Below are 24919 nucleotides of genomic sequence, written 5' to 3' on the forward strand. Positions count from 1 at the left end.
TACCAAACAATGCTTTGGGGCTTTTTAAGTAGCTGTATTAAAAACTACAAATACAAAAGTCAAAACATCTATTTCAAAATAGTAGTCAAAAATACAAAATTGATTGAAATGCTCCCCATCGGAAAATGTAGCACACAAGGATTGTACCGAACGAAAAGGAATATACTTTTTTTAACAAAGTACTCAAAACATGATTAAATACTATTACAGTAGTAGAAAAAAAAATTGCGCAAAATGGACCCTGTAAAGTTATTTTTGTGTAGAGTAAATAAATCACAGCACAGATATCAAAACAACCACAAAATCATGTGTGTGTAAACGGTACATCAAGAGTATAGAAAATAAATCTACCAAGCATGGATTTTGTTCTGGTATGCATGCTTGGGATGTTTCAATTTCAGTAAATTTCCATTTCAAGTAAACAGTCCACAAACTATTTCAGAACTCAGAGTAACACAGTAATAAATATAAATTGATGGATACAAATGACTTAAGGAACAGGGCGGGAGTAAGGTCAAGTAGGATGGAAGTGCATAAACAAGTCTTTCTAAGCTTGTGTGTTACAGGGGGTTTACAATCCTTCGCCAAACTACACACATATGCAAAGGATATACACCAAAACAATATTTGTTGTTGCTTATATACTTTAAAGATTGTAAACAATTGTTTGAGAACGAAACACAGTTTGTTGCAAACAGTATTAGTCTCCTAATAAAGTATAAACCAATGAAACAGACTATATCCACGTCTTCGCTTATTCCATGTCCCAGTGTTAACTTTTTCCACCTTCTTAGCTTATTTCATGTCATAGTATTCACTCATTTCAGAACGATTAAAAAGAGCCTCATTCAGTAGAGAACATCTTCACTTTTCCCACTCATGGAACGGGTTGACCACAAAGCCTGGAACGGGTTTACCTCAGCTGGGGTGGATTTGATCTCCCCTTCAGGATTTGATTTGATCTGGTTCTGACTTCTACCCTGTGCTCTCATTCCCGGTTTCCCTTTGAGATGCATCACATACAGGGAAGCAGAACACACACACACACAAACAAACAAATCCTCAGAAAATATAACTCATGGGGTGCACCGGTGGCTTGCCGGTTAGAGCGCGTACCATATAGGCTCAGTCCTGATCGCATTGACCCGGGTTCGAATCCTTCCCATGGTCCCTTGCTGCATTTCCTCCCATACCTTCCTGTCTATCTCATTCTATAATAAAAAAATCGTAAAAATAAAATGCAAAAAAAATAAGAGAATTTTACTCATTTCCCTTCGTGACGGCGGTCCTTCCGGGGTCGGTCACACGGGATCGCTGCCCTCCCTGAAGTACACCTGCTCCCACACCACCGCGGCCCCGCCCGGCGCGCAGAAGAAGCCCCACAGGTTGCGGACGGCGCCGCGGTCAAAGGGGTTCTCGTCGGCGCCGCAGTGTCGCAGGTAGGAGATGCGGTGGCGGGACATGAACTCCCAGGTGGTGGTGTTGAGGGACACCAGGTAGAGGTGGGAGCCCAGCAGCAGCAGCACCGTCAGCGAGAGCAGGGCCACCACCGCCGCCACGGCCAGCAGCACGCCGTTGGAGCGCAGCCACGCCCGCCACGTCTCGGCCGCGCTGAAGCCCGTCCTGGGGGAGAGGAGGTGCGATGTTGAGGGGTGGAGCTTTTTGATGATGCATTTATTCAGCATTTCTCTCCAAAAAAAAAAAAAAGTCGGTCAAGAGCACTGCTGAGCAGTGTATGTAGGGCTGCACTGTTATGTCAAAAATTATAATTGGGATTATCTTGCACAATATTGTGCGATTATTCATTGCGATGAAAAGAACATTGACTCAACTTGCCAACCTCGCCATCATGTCACATCATGTCACATATTTAGCTGTAGGGATTCCTCAGACACGATTCTAGCACTCTTAACACCAACGAGTTACAACAGTGTGTAATTCAAGTACAAGGCGTACAAAATGAAATGTATTTATTTCATTATTCTTATTCATTTTCTTATCAGATGCGACCGTTCCCGACGCAGACGCCCCGAAGCAATGCAAATTCGATCAACCTTCGCACTATTGCACTCATCACGCAATGAGGGGTGCGTCCCTGACTGTAGGCAGAGCATCATGGGGGGGTCCTCCCGCACTCACCAGGCCATGTGCAGCCCCCACAGCAGCACCAGCAGCTGGATGGCCAGGTAGAGCACGAACCAGCGGTGGTTCCGCTCGCCCACGCAGTTCTCGATCCAGGGGCAGTGGTGGTCATAGCGCCGCACGCAGTGCTGACACGTCTGGCAGTGCTTGGACCTCATTGGCTGCTGCTCGGGAGACACGCACGAACACAGACACAGACACACACACACACAAACACACGCACACACGCTTTAATAGATCACATTTGAATGGCCTATCTGAAATCTTCGAATAAATCTTCTATGGTATTCTATTTATTTAAGGGAATTTAAAGTTGGAACATGGAATTGGAAGTGGAACATGGAAGCCTGTTTTTAAAAAGCCTTTCATGACTACAAGTTCCTTTGCCTTGCAAATTCTTTTATAAACTGAAACTATATCCCCTTATTTTCCTCGTTCCCTAAGTTCTCAGAGAACCTCATGACACGAGGACGTAGCGAAACCCTTAGCATTGAATAGTATTCCACCAGCATGTTGTCACCTGCATGATTACATAATACCTTGAATGAGCGCGAGAAAGATATTGTTGAGATAGGCTCTTGGCTAAAGAAACCAACCACACTCTGTCTGTACTCATGTAACAGTGTAAGAGTGTTTCAGAGTGACGGATCCAAACAGCTCTGCCATGTGACTTAGTGGTAAGACTGTTTGTCTTTCAATCAGTATGGGCTTAAAGAATCAACGGCCCACTGTTCAGCACTATGGTGTCTGAGTAGCAGTGGTACATCAACAGATGTGTACGTCGACTTATGCTTGTATTAAAGACTGCTGGGAAAACTACCATTTGGCCTAAGAAATTCAAATCAAACCCACGATGTCTACAAAGACATTATTAGAATATTATTCTAAATAGGGTTAGGGTTAGGGAGGCGCACTATACTTCATAACTTGCTCCTGAAAAATAATATTGTGTTTTCTTCTGCGGAAGCGAGTTGAGATGGTGTAACGGAGAACTAGGCTACGGGACTAATGCTATTGTTATTCTATACCGCCGAGCGGAGCCCGTGTTAGATTGCAGGGGAGGGCCGTGGCCGTTCAACCTGCCGGTGACACACACATGTATCGTCCCACAGTGGGTGACGTAAGGCACCGCTGCTCAAACCGCAGGTTCGGAAACAGGTAATGCACTCCGGTGGTTCTAAAAAAAGAACATTGGGAGTTCAAAACCCGTTTGTTGATATGTGCGCCCAAATACTCAATGACACATCAGACCATGGAATGAAGTTGCAGTCAACAAATCACATGCCACATCAAGATCGCTAATTGAAAACGGACAATTTGCGACACCTGTGTTTGCCCTGTGATCCCATGACGACAGCTCTGTGAATAGGGTCGGTTCCGGCCGATTGACGCCGGTCTAACTGGGCCCCAGAGTCTGACGGTCAACAGCGACCGGGCCCTGGCTGAAAACAGTGTGAGAAAGGGCTGAAGTAGCAGCGTACCTGAAGCAGGCAGTGTCCACAGCGACGCTGCCGTAGGGACTTGGAGGTGGGAGGAGGGATCATGTCCTGCTGCTCCTCTGTGGTCCCTAGGGTGAACTGTTAGCACAGGGGTCAGGGGTCAGGGTTAGGTGTTCAGAGAGCAACAGTATGGGAACAACTCACAGGATCACAATAGACTCACAAGGCTACAGAGAGAGGGGACCAGTAAGCTCCCATCTCTGATGATCTTAACCTCTCTGAATACCACTGTATTGCACTGCAATCATATTTTATGTTTATTGTTGTATTTATAATTCAAAAGTTGCAAGCATATGGGTTTAATAGAACACGTCATCCAGGTACTGAGTAATAAGCTGATACACATCGACAATAAAAGCAGTAGTAAACAGGTTAACTATGATGACAATAATGCAATTAACCTCTAACTCATGACAATCTATATGATAGCAGTATGTCCATCATAGTTTTCCTTTTGTTCTACAGCAAGTATTTACACATTATCAACACGCATCATAAAATGAAACGCCAATAGCGTCGCGCAAAAATAAGTCACCTGCAAACCGTTGTCATCGGTGAGGATGAAGCCAGGGTCCATCAGGGAAACGGCGAAATAAAGCAAGACGGACACCAGTACCAGCAGGACGAAGAGCACGGGCTGAACAAGCCTACCATTCTCTTCATGCTTCCTCAGATCTTTCAAAAACACAAAACATCACATCTCAGTATATGGAATGTTGCAGGACAACAACAACAACACCACCACGTCACAGCGTACATGAACATCTTGTTTTAACCGCACAACGCGTCTCTTACCTGTATCGTGCAGGAAGAGGATGAGGGTGATGACCCATGTCAAAATAACATGAGCTGTTCGTACAAGGAACCCTGAGGCGAATACATTTTTGAACATTGTCCTAGCATGTTAGAGCGTCATCCTCCGCGACTTCTCCATGGATCACAGTCCCCTCCAGGACCCCCGCTGGGCTCAAGTGCGTCCGACCATGAGATATCTAGCTAGCAAGCAGGCGGCCACTGCCCCAATAAGTTGCTTGATAAAAGTCCTTCATTTTTTACAATCGCAAGAGCAGATATCCCAAAGCAAAATAGTCGGCTGTTCATCAAAAAATACGATGTATAATGTATATCGCACGATCGTTGGATTTATCGTACAGCATCTGCGACGTTGTGCGCTAAGCGTCTGCTTCCAAAGATGACACAGTTGACTGATTTAAACGTCACACTAAAAGTCAATAAATCAGTCTACCAAAAAACAAAGAATATTGATACAATATTGTAGGACGGTAAAAAAAAGTGCCGTCGATCCGCTACTGTATGTTGTCGATTGTTGTTATGAATGGTTCACTTTGATTGGTCTTCATCTGTCACGTGAGAAGCCCCACTATGGCACGGTTAAGGGATATTTGATCCTTCCTCTCTCCCCCAAGCCTGTACTGTACTGTGTCAGGTCCAATGACATCTGTGCAAGCTTAGATCATAATGACATAGTCGTAGTAGCCTACACGTCTGTGCTATTTTACCTTGTATTTTATTCATTTTTTGACATTGCATGACAAAAATAAATGATTTGTGTATATCAAACAAACCAGGGGGTAAATACTAGGGTTTTAATTCACATTCATAAAAAACATTTTAAACCGTCCCTTTTCATCCTTATAAAGCTGTATGTACTTATACAATATTTTTCATTTGAAATTTCTGTCACATCTTTGCTAAGCACATTGAAATATGACCTTTGGTTACAATAATAACTATTTAAAGAATTATATATGGGCAATACATTTTAAACAATATTTAACATAGTACATTTGAAATACTGACGGATGAATCAAAGCATTAAGGAAACGCTGATTATTTGTTTCTATTTGGAGATTTGTTTCCTAATCAACCCTCATTTTATTTAAGAAGAATTGGACTGATTAAAATAATTGTGCCGCATCCATGCATGGGATAACTCACTAAAATGATTTATTCGTGTTGTGAAACCTCTGTGTAGCAAGCCAATAGTCTACTGCCTGTGATGTCCAGAATATATAATGTGATGTTTCACAGAGCTGGCAGGTCCATTGCTCTCTTCTCATCCAGAATGAAGGGCGATGTTAGTGTTGACCCTCTCAGGAGCAGCTCCAGGCCCTACAGGCAAACACGGTAAAGAGAGGCTAAGTGTCAGTGGTCTATTTTCCTACTCTTCCCAGGCTATCTATGTAAGGGTATGTCATTAAATCTAACATCACATCACATAATTTTATAAATGAGGAACAATTAGGTGTTATTTCCCATTTAGATATTGAAATCACATTTTAACGCATGTTACCATGTAAAATCTTAGAAAGACGTAGATATGGTTTGTGGTTTAAAGAGCGCTCAGAAGGCGTTTAGTGAATGACCTCACCTCTCCAAAGTAGGACACTAGAGGGGAGATCTCACACCAAACAGGAGGATCTTCTTCGGCTGTCACCCTATACGAAACACACCAAACACTCACTTTGTAATTTACATTTCACGTTACATGAGGATCTTCTTTGGCTGTCACCCTATATGAAACTCACCAAGCACTCCCTTGGTATAGTACATTTCCCTGTACCAGTTGCAGAACTAGCGGGTTGGCATCCCTGCATTTTGTACTGAACTTGACTGTGATATAACTTGTGGTAAGCGTGCTTGAATTGCATGTAGAGTCACGGTGGTGCTCCCTCGGGCGTAAAATATGATTAAGAAATTATAAGGCTACAGTATAAGGCACATTTCGTTTCCATTTGCCTTCCACTACTCTACATTTGTCTCCCCTTCAGTTACACTGCGTGCTTTCTTTCAAAAAAGAAACCAGCTGTAATTCTAAACTAAATTATTATTATTTTTTTGAATTCTAAAATCGATTTACTCCATACTTTCCCCCCACATAATTAACTGCCAACCTGCAAGGGGCTCTATAATAAAAAGTTTGCTTAATCCAGACGTGGATATGTTGTGATCAAACAGAGCTTTGCTAAAGACCTGGCGGGCAGGGTCTCTCCGTGTTCGTCTGAGAAGGAGGCCCCAGTCGCCAGGGCCCAGCGGTAGTGCTGCCCCAGCAGGGAGCGTCGGGCCGTCGTGGGGGTGTCCGTGGAGGCTCCGTCTGCGTTCTTAAGCGGAGAAAACTCATCCTCCCGTATCACCTCAAAGGCCACGAAATTCCTTATGACGGACGACAGAGTGAAGGTTTTACTACGAGCTGTTCAAGTTCAAACTACATTAAACATATGCACGCACACACGCACACACACGTGTCGTAGCCCACCTTGCGAATGGAAAAACGTCAAAAACAAATTTCTCCATCTTGATGCCGTTAGGTTTGGAGGGTTTCACATGATTTCCACATTCATCAATGAATGGAACCTTCTTGAGTGCAACATGTGGCTTCAGCTTGCCCTGGTGCTCCCTGTGGAATAACAAACACACCCACACAAAGACACCAATTATCAAGGTGCACTCCGACTTCAACTCAACAACATGAGCTGGACCTAAAATACGAAAAACATTAACCAAAGTAAACAGAAATATTAAATCATGAAAACCTTTTTTCATGAAGACGTTTTTTTTATGGGGCAGCTGTGGCCTACTATGGGGCAGCGGTGGCCTACTGGTTAGGGCTTCGGCCTTTAAACTGAAGGGTTGAAAAATGTGGGCGGGGGAAGTGGTTGAGCACTGCTCTCCCATTCCCACATCCACGGCTGAAGTGCCCTTGAGCAAGGCAGCTAACCCCTCACTGCTCCCAGAGCGCTGTAACTGTAGCAACTCACTGCTCCGGGTTAGCGTGTGCTTCACCTCACCTGTGCTCTGTGTTTCACTAATTCACGGATGGGATAAATGCAGATGAGACCAAATTCCTTGTATGTGTGAGCATACTTGGCCAATAAAAGTTGTCTGTCTTACCTGAAAGTCCTACAAACTATTTTTTTTTTTCTAAATCCATCAAGCAGCTCCTCTTGTATAATTCAACACCACCACTAATATTAGCCTCAGTGTAAATATCTCACCTTATTTAGTTTGGATGGAAACAGATCACCAAACAAACATGTGTGTACTGAACTGAAGGCCTCTTACTGTGCGACCTCCTGCAGAAAGGCCCTGGTGAAGAAGTGATTGCAGATGTTCCCAGCGCTGAACAGCAGCTCTCCTCCAGCCCCCCTTCGCTCCGCCGTCTCCGGCAGGATCTCGCTGTACTCCACCACCTGGACCACGCCGTCCACCCTGCACACCACCCCCACTGGCTCGCTGGGGGACGCCTTCGCCACCACCTTACACACACACACACACACACACACACACACACACACACACACACACACACACACACACACACACACACACACACACACACACACACACACACACACACACACACAGAATTGTTCTCAAAGGGACGACCTGAACAGTAAGTCAAGTCAATATGAGAGTCTGGTTTTACAGACTCTGGTTTTACAAACACACACACACACGCACACACACGCACGCACGCACGCACACAATCACACAAAATTTAACATGACTTGACTAGACTAGAGGCTGCTTTTAGATCAATTTCACCTTCGCATCATGTGTTGATCTGCTGTAAGGCCACATTCATAAAAAAAATGAAATAATGAAGGACCAGTCCAAGCCAGAACCCCAGCGTTGAAACCTAATATCGAATCGCAATATTGACAGAATCGCAATACGGTATCGGCACTCATAGCTCTGTCACATCGTATCCTATAGAGATCATGTGATCACTCGCTGTGTACCTTGGCGCCGCAGTCGGCTCCTCTGCTCACACAGAATCCGATGAAATGGGGGTCAGCCAACTTCACCAGGATGTTGTCCACACAGTAGACGTGGAGGTACTCCACCCCGCGCCTCTCCATGTCCTCCAGCACCTTGTTGTCCACCAAGGCCTGGTAAAGACCGCCGTTTCCATCTGACAAGGAGCGCACAGACTTTTAAGCAAGATATTTATCGGACAGCAGGATGATATTCATCCACAGTTTACTTTCTATTTATTTTCAATTCGTAATTCAGTCTGAGCGTCTCTTCCATCTTCAGACGTTCTCAGAGACGCACAATATTTCTGGAAGTATAATTGAAACAGCTTCAATAGTAGAATCCATAGACTTTTAAGATACCTTGAAGGCAAAACAATTTGCCTTGGGAGTAATTGTGTTGGTGTCTGTTGCTCGCTATGGTCACACGGATTCTGTCAGTATATATTTGTGTCCCGCCACAAAGATGCTGATTGGACCGATGAATTCAGGCCGAACCAAATACCACTTAACCAACTGACACCACTGTGTGTACACTGTGTCCGTACCTGGGGCCATGGCGATCTTCCCTTTGTCCTGCAGGATGACCTTTCCATCAAAGGTCACGGCGGGGATCATCCTCTGCTCAAACATCACAACGTTGGACGGATCCAGGCAGAAGTAATCGTTCTCCTTGAAGAAAGTTTCTGTGGGGCTCAGGGTGAATTCGCTGGTCATTATGTACCTGAGGAGTACAGGATTGAACACACAGATACACACATGTGACTTTCCAGTGCATCCTTCTTTATCCATGATAAACAAAAGCTAATTCTGCTTCATCAACTCTTTGAGACAACGCTCAACAGGCTATATGAGATTTTTTTTTTTAGGCAATTCGCAAAAAACCGATTCATCTTCTTTGAAATCTTACCATGGGACAGTGCATTTGGTTTCATGTTTCAAATCTGCCAGTTTCTGTATTTTGCGAATGCGTTCCGCCTGGATTTGGTAGAGGGTTTTCCCACTCGGGAGTCCTACGTCGAACATTCCTTTGGGGTATGGGACACCAAGGCGCGTGCCCTGACCACCAGCCAAAAGCAGAACTCCAACTCGATTCTCTGAGATCTGCAACAACCCTGTGAAAACATGATGGACAGACAGGAGACCAGAACGTTAACCACAATAAACTGCATGTATTTTGCAAAAGGGGGCGCTAATCCCACCGTTATATTTTACAGTTAAACTACTCTTTATCATTATGATTTAGATTTTGTTAGTATTTAATAAATGAAAAAAATGTGTGCATTTGTGACTTTTTTTTATAATAGACAGTCGGCTAAATATAAAAAGGTTACTCTGATACTTTCGCTCCCTCCATCACACGAACAGCTGGGATATTCAAGGGTATTTTGGTTGAAAATAGACAAAACACAACCAGGTAATAAGTCTGCATGTTGTAGGGTAAACAAATCTTAGATTGAAGACAAAGACATTGTCGATGTTAATGAACTTTTTTTTCACATAGGCTACGATAAGAAAAAAAACAAACCATCGGATAGAATACCTTCATTTTCCCAATGAACAAGGGTGGCTTTGTCACTTTTCAGGACGCTGCCCACAAACTCCTCAGTGACCGGCTCTATGTGCGTATCCACTCTTTCAGGCTGGGACGCTGCAGCAGAGACCGCTTCTTCGCAGTGTCGCTTCAACACGTTCAGATCCAGTCCAGACAATTCTAAGAGAAAGTCGTTCCTCTCATCCTCAGACAACTCGGACCAGAATTGAAGAACGTGAGATTGCCCTGCACGATCTAAAAATGATGTTACTTCCTCCAACGACAGCATTTTTAAGTATTTCCTCCCAAGTGGGTCTCTGGCTTGTATGTGTGCAGGTTATGATATGTCCCGGAATGGGCCGTTGTTTTGAAGCAGAGGTATATCTGCGGAAAACCTCGTGACAGAAGCAGGAACCAACAAGGATGTCTTGTGATGATCGAGTGTAACTGTAGCCAGACTCCAAACAAAATAGACGGTCATACACGACAGAGTGCTGCGCATTTGCAAACGGCATACATTGATTTGATTGAAAAAAACAATGTCGTTGTCCCGTTTTCTCGAGTAGAAAAAAAGTCCATAACCTCTACTGGGATTTCGATTCGAGCACTACGATTTTAGCTGACTGTGGAAAACGGTTTATGCCAACTAGGGACCGTCTTAAAGTTACATTTTAAAAATCAGCGCTGAATTGAAACGTCGTTTACTAGATCATATACGATTATGAAGACTATTGGCTATTGGATGATGCACATTTTAAGGATTTAAAGTCTAAACGATTAACAGGATATCTTGGTTTTGGTCCAAGCAAAATAGAATAAAAACATACGTTTAATGCAATTCGGACATAACGGAAACGGACCCCTACAGGAATAATTGGTCAATATTTACCAAACTTTCCACTCAATATTGAAGCCCTCAAAGGAAATTGCTTATGGAGAGACAAAAAGTCGGTACCACTATGAATGCAGAACACATTTATTGAACAGAGGATTGCATACAAGCATAAATGATTTACATTCTCTCCATGGATGCATTCTAAAACAAAATAATCTCAAACCCATTCTTTAACTTGTCAAATACACTCCGCACCTAAAAATAATACAAATATAAATATATATTATATAGATATTTCTCAAATAGATTTTGTTATAAACTACCTCACCATAAGACGTAGAACATCCCGGCCTTCTCTCAGTGTATGCAATATATCATTTCAAGTTTTCTACAGGTGATGCAAGATAAGGCGTTACTTTGAGACAGGAGCTAGCAGTACAAACAGATTGTGGATTTCTGCAGATACACTCACAGTTCACCGAAGCCCTAAGTTCCATCATAATGTTTCCTGGAATCATTGTATGCATAGAACACACTATGTCAGGTTAAAGGATGTGCATTGGCTTCCATAAGGTCTACCATTCGCCCTCTTCTCCGAAATATACCAGCATGGTATGACAATCATTCATGAAGAGTAAAATCAATTGACATGGACATCAGCAATAGCTCATTTTGAAAACTGCAAGCAAATTAAAATAATACATGTTGGTTGTTTTTCAAATTGTCTCATGCAATTTAAAGGAAGTCACTACTAATACAGAATAAAGTAAGGAATCTTATTGTGAATCCAAACACAATTCCTTGGTACACACGTACCAGGGTAACATGCACACTCATAATAAAATGGAACAGGTCAAACATCCTAGATCCCCAACTATTCACGCTGTTTTTGTCCAACAATGGTTGATAACTTCAATTGAAATTTACCTTTGTAGATGTTCAGGTCGACAAAACTACCAACACTAAAGGAATACCTATATTAATACTGAGGAGACGTTGTGTGGAACGTGGAATATGAATGAGTAAGAATATTAAAATGTATTTGCTGAATATATCTGTGTCCATTTGCATGTAGCTGCTGTTACCACCCCTGCCCTACATTACCTAACCACCACATTTACCCCCTACCAAACACCATAGGGACAAAACGTATCACTTTAAAGCCAAAGAACACACAGTTAAGCTAAGGGAAACAAGACAATTGGATCGCTTAATGCATCACAGTTTTCAGTCATGTTACACTTGCGTAGGAATAAATAAAGCAAAACACAAATAAATAACCAGAAGAAGGTTTTCATTGGAGTAAAGCGGAGGACCTTAAAGTGCATTCAGGGTTTGAAGGACTCCACCTTACATGGCAGCCAATGAGATTCAAGCTGTCCACACACAGCGTTGAGCTACGGATGTCAACGAGTTGGTACTTCCTAAATGTCCCTTTAACAGTACATTTGTATAATATACAATTACACAAACTGAAGTGAAATAAAAAGGAGTAAGTATCAAGTATTTCCTAGCTCATACCAGGATCGATGGACCGAACCATTTACAATTTGTCTATTTCTGCCGGACTAACCAACAGGGAACCACTTGATCCTGTTTGATATATGATAAAAGGGGGAATTTAAAGTTTCGTATTTTGCCAATATGAATTCTCTTTTCAGATCATTTGCTTTAGATTCTGGCATCTGGCAATATGCTTTAACATTATAATGTTTACATATATAAAAAAGTGACAATTATATTAGAGTGATTACACCGTCAGTGTTTAGATGAGCACAAAGCTCCTACAGAAAACTTCCTGCGAGCCCAAAAGCAATTCATTCTAGATGATTGTTTTAGTTTTCTTTTATCAATTCAAATAGCAATATCATGGACTATATCATGTAGCATATTCCGCAAGATTCTGTTAAGAGACAAAACTTCTGAAATGGGTAATGAACCTCCGCTTTACTTGGCTGTATAACTTACTACAACCAAACACACTGCAGTTGTTGTCCTTAACCGCCAACCCTTTCACAGGCCTCTTATAATCAGTCTTCAAGTAAGAGAACCCAATGCTTCCTATTCTAATTCACCCTGCTACCATCAGAGGACAGCAGTGGATCGGTAGCTGCACTGGTCTTGTCTAAGGTAAGGGCTATCCAGGTGCTTTCTTGAAACACCATCTATAAACAAGCTTAGGGTGGTAAAAAAAACGCCATGTGAAAAAAAAAAAAAAAGTGAAAAAATAAATGCTTAAACATCCAAACTGGTAAAACACAGATTGATTGTATATGTGCCAACATCACATTGAAGAGCAAATGAGGCCGATAGGGGTAGAAGGAATGTCCTAACAGAGCGGAATGGTTTGTTATTTTCAATAATTTCAACATTTTGAAATAGTAGCCTTTGCTTCCACATAGATTAAAATGTAATTACATAAAAATGCTTACTTTTTCTTTCAAATTCAATTTATCCTATTTTAATTTCACCAAACTATGAATTATACATTTCTAATCCAATCTATGGTGCATTTCTAGAACCTAATGGATGGTCAAATATATATGGGGCCTGCACACATTTCCCCAGCATATCAATGTGCATTTGGGTAAACATTCAGTGAGTCCTTCTTAAGACTGCCACAGAAATGTATGGCCTTCTACAAATAAACTATTTCATTTTGCAATGTTTAACCAATGAATGTGGATGTTGGAGCAGGGTATGCACAACAGGAACAGTGTGTACTGCAAAAACAAAAAACACATTAATGCTATGAAGGTGTTGCTTGAAATATTGACCACAACTAAGTACTTGTAGTTAATTGAGTTTAAGACTAAACAGGATTCAGAGTATGTAAATTACTCTCTCGAATTAAGCACCAAGTGAATAATTTCCTTAAGTTACTAATTTCCAACATAAGCCGTCTGAAAACAACCCTTCAAAAAAACAACAATAAATAACATTGTTGATCCCAAACAACATATTAGTGGTTTTCCAGCAAGAGTCACCGACTCCAGAGTTATCCTTAAGTAAGATTGTAAAAGCACTACTGGATTGTAATAATTAGCATTGAATAAATAATGAAGATAAATCATAACAATGACATTCTTTTTAAGGACAAGGGAGTGCATTTGACCAGCTCAAACCCCAGTTAAGTCTTTACCCTGGGCTCCTTAGTGCAACGTGTTGCACTCTTTCACTTCACCATACTCACTACTACTACCACCACTACTACTACTTCTGCTTGAGTTGCCTCTTGAAATGTTCCCTCTTCTCCTTTTCATCCAGTCTATACCCAACCTTGAATGTTTTGCTGAAATAAAAACCTTTGATTTTCGAGACATTAAGCACCATTCCCCTGACCTCTCTCCTCCTCACCGCGACCGAACGCCCAGGTATATCTTGAGGTGTTCGTAGACCACGTAGCTTATGCTCACTGCGGGGATGACCTTCATGAAGTTGGGGGCCAGGCCCCGGTAGAGTCCCGTGGGGCCCTCCGTCCTCATGATGTGTCTGAACAGGCCACACATGGTCATCTGAGGGCCTCCTGCCATGGTAGCTGTGGGGCGGAGGGAAACCATGACAACATGAGTTGAGACACTGTGTTCGACAGCTGTGTTTGAGTTCGCTCCCTTGTGGCCCTATATGGTGCAGCATTTCGTTTTTTTGTAGTCTGGTTCAATGCGCATTACTGTATACCAATAATGCATCATAAAGAAGTGTTCCTACTTCCGCACCATATCCCTTGATGCACTGCATACTGCCTTCATTGACATTGGACTCCATTATTGGAATCCAATAATAGAGGATTAATCAAAGTATTTATGCAAATTAGTTTGTTTATGCCACCAATACGCGTATAGACGATGGATTTCTGGCGATAAATTAGTGCCCGGATTTAAAGAGACGCTCTTGTGTTGTTCAATCTAATGTTCAATCAACTTAAATCACAAATGATCACAAAAATGGGAGAATGCATTGTGTAGGGGAGCAAACCAAAGTGGACCACTTTGATATCTACTGAGGAACAGAAGACGCAGCCTCCCCCAATGCGGTGGAGGGGTGACAGACGAGGCTGACCTTGGGCCTGCATGCGGGTCCGGACCAGGGCCAGCGGGTAGCTGGCCAGCTGCCCGCACGTGCTGGAGGTGGTGCAGCACGCCAGCAGCACAAACACCCCGGGGTCGGCACTGTCCGTGGCGTAGCGCTGCAGCCACCAGTTCTTCAGGGTCTGGAGGGAGCGACGTGGAGAGAGGGGACAGACGAGAGTGAACTGGAGAGTCTGGCGGCTCAGTGGCACACACCGCTAATGCTGGTACCCTCCGCGGCAACGCATCGCAAGGCCCGGCAATGCATTTCCAGTAGTAAAAACCCACTTTTATTTTTTTCACCACAAAGGCACTGACACAGACGATGCACCCGTAGCGACCCAGTTTTGATTCCAAAATGTGGTATATATATATATATATATATATATATATATATATATATATATACACATATACATATATATGAAAGAAAAAGAAAAAAGTTAAATGGGGTTGTTTCTTCTGCAGTCATGACAATCCTTTGGTAATTGAATGCTCAGTTACTAGGTCTAAATCATTAGTACTCAAAGCGGACATGACCTAGAGAGACACGCACCTCGTAGACCGCCAGGTCGATGCCGGCGTAGGGGATGATGCCCAGCATGTTGGGGACGTAGCCCTTGTAGAATGCACTCATCCCCTCATTGCAGAAGATGCGCTTGGCACAGTCCGCTATGCCCTGGTACTGTCCCGTCTTCCTCAGAGCCATGCGGGTCTTCAGCACCTGAGAGCAGGAGGAGGAACACACTTCAGACAGAACCCGTGGCTCATATGGCTCGTGTCAGAATGCCGTGGACAGTCGTCCATCTAGGATAGGTGCCCCAGAAATCCAGCTATATTAGTCAGAGAAATGACCGAGACTTATAGCTACATCCAGGGATCAGCCAGGTGTACAGGCCAAGTGTTAAAGTCCGTGACTCCGTCCATCATCAGAAAGACCCGAACCCTCAACCCAAACCTCCACAATCACAGATTAAACTTAGTAGATGAAAGGGTTAATAAGCCCCCAAATCACTTTTTTCAGTGAGTTCCACCAGGTGTTATGTGTAATTTTTGACTAAAATATATAAAGTTGTTATACTGAGAAATACAGTCGTTTTCTGTTCCAGATTGATATGCGCACACACATACCGGTTTCCGAGTCGTACCACATCAATGCTTTTAACGCTCTCCGGAAATGGGCGGTGACGTAGCGACAGTGTTTAATAGATTAAATGCGAGATCTACGACTCGTAGACTTGTTAAAGAGGTCGGTACAGACTTACGATGTTTCTGATAGATTTGAATACGACACCCCCTTGCTTTACATTGGGTGAGCTAAGCATTTGACCTGACAATGCTTCCACGAGAGCATCAGTCTAGACTAAAGCCAATCTCTCGTCAATCTAGATTAAATGTGGCTTACATCACCTCTGGAGGTGGTTTTGACAACGGTTGTCTACATCCCTGGTACAACCGATCCCACCTGTTTAGACAAAAAAAACATCTCTTTGCATCGCAATCTCTAAGCAGTCTTCAAATCTCGATTAGATTCCAAACGCTTGTGCAAACAAAGCCAATGCGTTGGGTTTTTTCTAAAACCATTTTACATTTTTACGGCCTCAGATCACATTTTTTATTCCCTGGACAGTAGTTCTAATGCTAAACTGGGGATTACTTAAGGTTTACTTAAAAAATAAATATAACTGTTTGTGATTACCAAGTCTTCCAGGCATGCTATCTGATGTTAGCAGGGCCGAGCTAGGTCCTTACCTCCATGGGGTAGATGGTGCTCTGAGAGATGGCTCCAGCCAGAGACCCGGCCACCAGCCTCTCAGCAATGCCCAACGTCTCCTGGTTACTCCCAATCAAACGCTTAATCTGGAGAAAAATAGACATTCTAATAATTGTTCCCACTTTGTGAGCCCACAGCCCCCATCAGACCACCACAATACAGGCAATCCCCGCAGTATAAATGATTGAAAATAGCAAAAATGTAATCAAATGAATGAAAAGTACAAACAAGGGACTAATGAACAAAAGTATAAACAAGAGAAGCTATTCAAAGGGACGTCTGGGTCTATTGAGCTTCACCCAGTAGACCAGTAAGGTCTGTTTCAGTGAGGTCTGCTGGGACCCTTGGCAGAGCATCGTTGGCGCATGGGAAGCCTTCTAATCGTTTGACCAAACTCCTCGTCTCTCACGCTTTAGTGTGTTTATTATTTATTTATTTATTATATTTACACTACGTAGTTAAGACGGCAGGAGTTGGTTGCTTAGGCGGCCGCCTAAGCTGTAAAGTGCTGTGGGAAACCCTGGACTGTATTATTTTGCTCACTATATTAGTGAGCAAAATAAATACATTGCACGTGTGCTGTGGGAAGTATGCATCATCCGATCGGTGGGTTGGAAGCCCCGGTTTGCTCCACGTCCCCGTCTGGCCCTGCGCTCACCTGCTCATAAGCCATGAACTTGATGGCCGTCTCTGGAACTATCTTGATGATGTTGATGCCGTTCCCTCGCCAGAGAGACCGGAACCCGCCCTCCCGGACCATGATGGTGAAGCCCCCAGCGATGCGCATGCTGTTGCTTTTGGAGGAGTGCACCTGGTGGGTGGGTGGGGGGGGAAATCAACATTTAGTTTGATTCTTCTATACTTTGTTCTTTTGTTGTATGTTTTTGTACAACCCAGATCTATTTTTACTGTTAAACAAATATAATTTGGTTAGTCCCACAGTCCCAGAATTACTCAGATATACGTATTTTTATTTTTACCTGCATGAGTACTTTGAGACGATCAAGTGGGGCAGTACAGGTTCTGGAGACTGCGCCTGCTCCACCCCCGGCCACTAGGTGTCGCCACCACATGCCCGTTTGCTTCTCCTCCGCAGTGAACTCGTCAGGCACCAACAAACTCTCCCCAACATCGAAAATCTATTAAGAAAACATTTCACGATCATTTCATGAATTAAATTATTTGAGATATGAATATGATGGTGTTGATTTTCAAAGTCAATCTTCACATCATCCCTAGCCCGGGAGAACTGTATCTGAAACACTACTATCAATATTTATAATGGCGGTGGCAAACAGTGACTTATTATGCTGCGTCCAGGCATGGACCTATAAAGAGATATGAAAAACCCAAATTAACCAAGATGTGAACTAAAGGAGCAGTATTGTTGGTTAATCACACTGTTCTAACGCAAGCCCTGATCTCCAGCCTGTGTGTTACTCAGTCCGGGGTGTGACCAAAGTTTGTTTCGTAACACACACCATGAGTATGTGTGTTGGGTTCTTCTTGTACTAATAATACTTAATAATAGTATTTTCTGGTTAATCGGCATTGTGACATCTCCATGTCAAACAGATATATCTGAAAACAGACTGCAATCTCTTAAGTCTTGTGTAACCAGTAAATGCATAACTAATTACTGTTGTGGTTACTGTATAAGTAGGGAGTGGACGTGACTGGGAAAAAAAACACCTAACATGGAACTGGAAGTAGGTTGTGACACAAGAAAACAGTCAAAAGAGTTATAGAATCACAAATATTTGTCATTTTGACCTAAATAATAACAAAGAATGCCATTCATTTCTTCCAAAAAAAAAAGCAGGGCATAAAATTCCATAAATAATGGGAAACGTTTTTTCTCGAAAGATGAATAGAATCGACGAATCAATGATTTAAAAGCGGCCATTGACTTGACAGAGCGAGTCACGGTGCTTCAGCCGTGACTCCTGAGCATACCGTGGAGTGCTTCCAGTAGAGGATGATCTCAGGGATGTTGTCCGCTGGGTGTAGGAGGTGGTAGTCCCGCCACTCATTCCAGTCGATGGTCATCGTGCCGTTCTTATCCATGCTACAGGAGGGAAACATATCAATTAAAAAGAAGAAAAAACAGAGAGTGCCGTCTAACGTTTTGTTTATTTTGGTAATGCAGAGTTGTCTCGTTCATCCCGGGTTCAAACTGAACTCAGACAAAACCTCATCGTGCTTATAGATCCATGCACTTGTGCTGCTGAATGAATTACTTTGTCTGTGCTGGTGTTGGTGTTGAGTGAGCACGTTAACGCCAATACGCCCGGAGAGGAAATCAAACACAGACTCACTTGTCTCAACATTTCGGATTATCGAGTCAAAAAGAATGAAAATATGATACGGTCTACTCGATTGTTGATAAATGGCTGGCATTTGAGGCAGGCGGGAGCAGGCAGACTATGGAGACCACTACTTACTACATGATAGGAGCACAGACATGACCCTTCCTTATTCTGACACCAGCAACAAGAAGAGAAGAAGGGAGAAGAACGAAGAGATAAAGACATACACAGACAGATGTGAGTTTAGGGAGAACACAGAAAGTAAAGGACACCACAGAAACAGCAGACATAATGACAGATGCGCTGCGTTAAACAATCTGTAAACCCCACTGTCCACATAGTCTGTTAAACATAGATGTCACCACTGTGTCCACCTGGCTACATGATCTGTATACTCGCAGGTGTAAACCAATGGATCCAGACATGGTTCCTGGGCATTTCGGAATCAGGAGATTAAGTTGATTGGTTCATTCAAAGTGAGCATTGTTAGTTAAGGGGGAGTTGTGAACGGAACAGGCAGCAGCTTCACCTTTTGAGAATCTTCTCTGCCTGTTGCTCTGAGATGTTCACTCCAAGGTCACGAAGAGACTGCATGATCTCCTGTGAGTCGATGCGACCTGTGACAAATACAATAAAATAAAAAACATTACAATAGAATAAAGTCTATTTGGCCCCAGGGGGACATTTCCCTGCACATGCAGCGCGTCAGCAAAACAGTATTGAGGACAATTCAATAGTTAAAGGTGCAGTGTGTAGGATTTAGTGGCATCTAGCGGTGAGGTTGCAGATTGCAACCAACTGAATGGAAGTTGAATTACATTGTGTAGAATGAGAGAGCTTTGGTTTACCATCATTCTTCTTGTCGAGGCTCTTGAAAACCAATCGGAGCTTCTTCTCATGGTCCCTGAGATAGTGCACAAACTCTGCAAAGTCCAATTGTCCGTCCAGGTCCTTATCTCCTGCTTTCACTATTTTCTGAAAAGAAAGTAGCAAATTTCAACTGGGATACATTTAAACTACAGGGGAGATGGCGTTTGACACCCATACATTTTCACCCAGGTGGAGTCTCATAGCGACCCAAGAATAAACACGGAAAATCCAGCTAAACTGTTATATTCCAACTGTGTTGGAGAAAAGAAAGGTACAACTAATATATAACTACAGTATAACATGGTGTAACAAGTCACAAACAACAACTGCACGTCCCCGTGATCCATCAGCACTATCACCTCATTTAAAATCCTGGATTACCAAATATTTTGGGTGCAATCCACTTGTTTATCGTCCTGTGTGAACATATATTTCACAGAACGCTTAATGTCCTTAACGGCAGAGACTTTGGGTCCAAAGCACAATCTTGGTTTTCTCATCTTATGCCCTTTTAGGAAAATTTGAGCAATACAAGAAAGTCTTAACAGAAGTGGAGGATTGTGTCAAATGCTCCCCAGAAAGAAAGAAAAAGCGCTGTAAACACATGAAGCCAATTGGCAGAAGGTTCCACCATCTGTGTATTGTTGACTCAGCCAGCCACTCGGCGTGCATTGTAGCATACGTTAGACTGATAGCCCACGTTCTGCCAATATAGACAGGCAAAACCTTTTCTAAAGGCAAATACAAAGTGCATAGGCTTTTAAGTTTTCTCTGGAAACGGAGATGGCGTCACTTGTAGAATTATCTCCAGACCTGGAACAACAGAGCATAGAGGTCAAGGATGAATCAGCTAAACCACCAAATTAAATATCCAGGTTGTACGTGAGTGACAATAAGAGTTCAAAAACTCTTTTTAGAAATTACTTTGAGAAACCCTATAGTTAACCACATATCCCAGTTGCAGCAAAGAAAGATTCTGACAAATGTTTAGCCAGATGAACAGAGCACAAGAGCTTTGCAGAAGCAGACTTTATCTAACTACATGAGGATGGGTGCGACTGTATGGAGCGATAAAGCAAGCTTGCAAACTTACTAATACGTTTTCATGCATTCAGATTGCTGTTCTTGTTATCATTTTTGTCTCCATTTTTACTACTACAGCATTCCCTGCTTCGGAAGAATGTATAAAATGGCCATTACATAAGTAAAGAAAGTACTAATGACTAAGTACTTTGAAACACTATCTTTGGTCCCATGATAACATGGCCATAATACCTGACAAACATCAACAGTGGTTAACCAATATAATGCTACCTGTTTGAAGTCCAAAGGGGCGGCCACCATAATTAATACCGTGGGCCTCTTTGGAGGAACCTTCTGCTCTTCATTACTTAAAGAGTCGGTGGTCTTCTCTTGGGGACGACCAATTTCCTGCATGTGGTTTCCAGTGGCCTCAGCCTTTTCGTCTTCAGGTAACTCACTTCCAACAGTGTTACTGTCTGTCCTACCGAAGAATCTCCGCCACAGAAAGTCCATCATGCCCTGCAGCATCTCCAGACCGCAGCCCACAGTAGTCTTGGCAATAACTGGCCTGCCGTTATGAACTCAAAAAGCACTGTGAATAGAAAGTCAGCCGAGGACAACCGAAAGAGACAACAGAATCAATGCCACTTCTTACTGAGCGTCTGCCTCAGAAAAGAGAGCTAGTTTCCTCATCAGCCACTCTTGTCCTGTCTCACACTGAAGTGGGACCACAGATGTCCCTGACGGTCTGAGCGGCAATTATTCCAGAGTGACTTTAATTGAAACTAACGCAAATGCTAACCTAGAATATATCTCCATAATTATATCAATAATATATATGGATCATACTGTAATTCTGGAATCAGACAGCAGAATGGGTCTATCACATGCCGGAGTAATGCAGCAAAAAATAGCCCAGGGAAAACTGCATCCTCACTGCAGCCTTGCCTCGACCAATCACAACCGCCCATACTGGCAGGTCAGGATGCAGATCCCAGATCCAACTCACCCCAGCCAATGGGAGCAAAGATAGCTGTGCATGATTCATCTTCACGTCATTCTGTAGGCGTGTGTGTGTGTGTGTGTGTGTGTGTGTGTGTGTGTGTGTGTGTGTGTGTGTGTGTGTGTGTGTGTGTGTGTGTGTGTGTGTGTGTGTGTGTGTGTGTGTTGGGGGGGCTAAGCACAGGGATTCCCTTCCGTCATTCCTGTTCCACGGCATCCAATCTGCTGAATGACGTATGATTTGCTCCTCCTCCTCCTCCCCCACCCTGCTATTCTCTCCATCATCATCCTTCACTATGACGCACAGTATTGAGCATCCACCGGGTAACACCGTTGAACAAATAAAATTTGCAGACGCCCACTAGTTAATTATGATATTACAATAATTTTAAGCTCCATTGCTTAGTTAAAATAAATCAAATTGTTGGTAGTCTGACTTATAAGCAGACATGGTGACTCAGCAGTCAGCTGAGCCCCTTCTCTCCAAGGTGTCCTAGGTTCAGGTGCATGTATTTTCTATTAGAAATTACTTGAGGTTAAACATATCGTACCAGCCAGGAGAAGCACCAAAGGATAGACATTTTAGAAAGAGAAAGCGAGAGAAACTAATAAGCCAATGTACCAAGAAAAGAAACCCATTAACATAATCACCCACGTGGGGATTTGTTCTGACTGACGACATGAGGATAAGTTAATCCTCGCAAATGGACTAGTGTGTGGGTGTGTGTCTCTGTCTGTCTGGGTCATACAGCCTAACGCTCATTTATTAACCAGTTGTTCTATAAAATACACAAGTTAACAGTGGCAAACTGTTTGAAATACATTGCTGGCTTTGACTTAAAGCCAAGCCATTTTTATTTTATAATCGAAGACAGAAGGACTAAATGTTAGTATTTCTCCCATTGCCTATTCATCTTATTCCCATACAACACATCCTAAAACATCACCTCAACATTTACTTGGCTTCAACATTGGAGGTTGTGGACTCAAAACTTGCCCCTTTCAATGTGCTACTAAGAAACAGCCTGCCGTTCCCCCTGTGCTTCACTTTTGCCAGGGTTCAAAGAACGTGGTACGGTGGTGGTAGCCCTTTGGCCAACACAGGTCAACAGTGATGTCATGTGATGTGAAGTGATATATTGCAGACCTGCCATTTATCAGTCCGTAAGCTCTGCGTCTGCAAGCCGTGCACGTTCCTCCGCTTCTCCCCGCGGGGCAGCGTGAGTAACGTCTAGCCGCAGAACAAGCCTCTCCACGAGCAGGAGATCCCCCTGGAAGGGCAAAGATGGAGGATGCACATATGCCGGTTGGCACAATGTTGTGGAGCACCTCCCAGACTCTTACCTCATTGACCCTGCCAACGCAGCCCCCGTACCTAAACTCTTAAGACTGAAAGAGTGAAATGGCATGCAGGGCTCATCTTGCTAGGTCGAAATACAACAGGACGTGAGGGAGAGATGTGATCGGGTTTCTTCAGATTTTAATAAGTAAAGGAGTATTCACTTTAAAAGTAAACCAGGCCCCCCAACAATGTTATAAATGTTATTGGTTCGGACTATTTTTGTAGTGGATACTTGCTGTAACTGCAGTGTTCAGTGAAATAATATAAATTCAAACGAATATATTTATCTTTATTACTTTATTACTGTATACACCAAATGTAGCATATTTAACATGGCACTAACACTTTACAACTAAAAAAAAAAAAAAAATGCTACCAAATGTGGCAGGAATATTTCGCTAACCAGTTTTAGCCTCCACACTTAAACCTAACCTTTTGTAAGATAATATCTAAAGAAAGATTTAGCAAAGGTTACTGCACCCATCCATCCACTATATTGGTTGAACACAACAATCTGGTACACTGAAGTTACGTATGCAAACCATAACCATTTTTTAAACAGGCACTGCATATATTTTGAAAGTTAATAAATTACTAAAAAATATGCAGTGCTTATGCAGTTAAAACATTGCAAATTGTTAAATATGCTAACTTGTTAAACTAGAAGGAAATACTGAATTGTGTGTTGCAAAAGCAACATTTAATAAAAAGAAAATACGTCACGTCCAACACAAAAAGGCGATACATTTGAGTTTCACATTCATGGTGATGGATGTCGCCGATTATACTGACACACTTACCATCAGTTCATGTTCCGTGCGATGCACTCCCAGCTTCTTCAGGCCGATTGACAGGTCGTTGACACATATTCCACCGTCTCCGTTGACGTCCAGGATTTGGAACAGCACCTTTAACCTGTGGTCCTGCTCGGGCCCGCCGCACAGCTCACATGGATGCGGGTGAAACGAGTGGCAGTTTTCTGTGTCACCAGCAGACACAAAAGACTGGCCCGGCGGTAGGTGGTTTGTTGGGGAAGTGCAATCATGTTCCTCAGCATGCCCGTCGACACCGCCCGGGTTGGCTCCTCGGTGAGACTCTGAGGAATCGCACTGGCAGAAGACCCCGTTCAACAGTGGAGAAATTAAAGAACCTTTCTGGTGCATCCTTGGGATTAAATACTTTCCCTTCTTAATCCACACGACTGGGGATCGAACCCAAGATATGTAATGATTTAAGAAGTCTCTACATGCTTTAATTTGAATGAGCCGGGTAACACGAAGCGCGTCGACGTGTGATACAGTAAGTAGGATAAATTGTCAGCTGCCGCTTCCACAACGCATGAACTAATAGTTCGACGTGTAAAACCAGGTAGTTTGTGAGTTGAAGCGTTTGTCTTGGTTTATACCTTAACGGTACTAATATCCAGATGAAAACGTGGCATCAAGCCTCCTCCGTAACGCCGACGACTAGCTAGCCGAACAGGTAATATATCCCTAACGTTTCTAACGCGATAAATAAGGGATTAACCATCGTCCAGTGTCGAAAGTAAAAGCCCCCTCAAAGACCGCGGAAAAACAATACAATGTCAGCAGCTGTGGAATTACTAGTTAGTGTCAAAGATTCGGTGCCGGTTAGAGATACATCATCCAACCCCTACTTTCCATTCACTAACCCACGTTACGTCGGTCGCCGGCGTCGTGGTCGCAGATCTCGTGGTACATCGCGATAACTGGACGATTCAGGC

The 24919-nt window shown here is 43.0% G+C and overlaps 3 protein-coding genes across 4 annotated transcripts; all 3 read right to left on the reverse strand.

Annotated features, from left to right (window-relative positions):
• Window positions 1-1301: 1301 nt before the first annotated feature.
• zdhhc12b (zDHHC palmitoyltransferase 12b) lies at window positions 1302-4533 on the reverse strand (the record flags this gene model as incomplete). 2 transcript variants are annotated; one of them, XM_084486644.1, is made up of 5 exons in its annotated part: window positions 1302-1623; window positions 2140-2306; window positions 3624-3719; window positions 4177-4316; window positions 4437-4533. In XM_084486644.1, 5 exons carry the CDS (start codon window positions 4531-4533, stop codon window positions 1302-1304), a joined length of 822 nt encoding a protein of 273 aa, XP_084342770.1. The 2 variants fall into 2 exon arrangements, with proteins under 2 accessions (XP_084342770.1, XP_084342769.1); XM_084486643.1 differs by having other exon boundaries at window positions 2140-2309.
• A 701-nt stretch (window positions 4534-5234) lies between these two features.
• On the reverse strand, window positions 5235-10545 carry uap1l1 (UDP-N-acetylglucosamine pyrophosphorylase 1 like 1). The gene is made up of 9 exons (XM_084486295.1): window positions 9963-10545; window positions 9330-9534; window positions 8968-9143; window positions 8405-8577; window positions 7725-7918; window positions 6919-7059; window positions 6636-6815; window positions 6034-6100; window positions 5235-5774 (listed from the first exon to the last, which is right to left on the reverse strand). Exons 1-9 carry the CDS (start codon window positions 10240-10242, stop codon window positions 5688-5690), a joined length of 1503 nt encoding a protein of 500 aa, XP_084342421.1. The 5' UTR covers window positions 10243-10545; the 3' UTR covers window positions 5235-5687.
• Window positions 10546-13565: 3020 nt separating this feature from the next.
• slc25a25b (solute carrier family 25 member 25b) lies at window positions 13566-24817 on the reverse strand. Its single transcript, XM_084486232.1, has 10 exons — window positions 23976-24817; window positions 19787-19913; window positions 19468-19555; window positions 18586-18697; window positions 17610-17768; window positions 17288-17440; window positions 16608-16715; window positions 15412-15579; window positions 14848-14998; window positions 13566-14326 (listed from the first exon to the last, which is right to left on the reverse strand). Exons 1-10 carry the CDS (start codon window positions 24336-24338, stop codon window positions 14142-14144), a joined length of 1614 nt encoding a protein of 537 aa, XP_084342358.1. The 5' UTR covers window positions 24339-24817; the 3' UTR covers window positions 13566-14141.
• Window positions 24818-24919: the final 102 nt, after the last annotated feature.

Source organism: Micromesistius poutassou (assembly GCF_964030765.1).
Source record: "Micromesistius poutassou genome assembly, chromosome: 22".
In the NCBI taxonomy this organism is placed as follows: domain Eukaryota; kingdom Metazoa; phylum Chordata; class Actinopteri; order Gadiformes; family Gadidae; genus Micromesistius; species Micromesistius poutassou.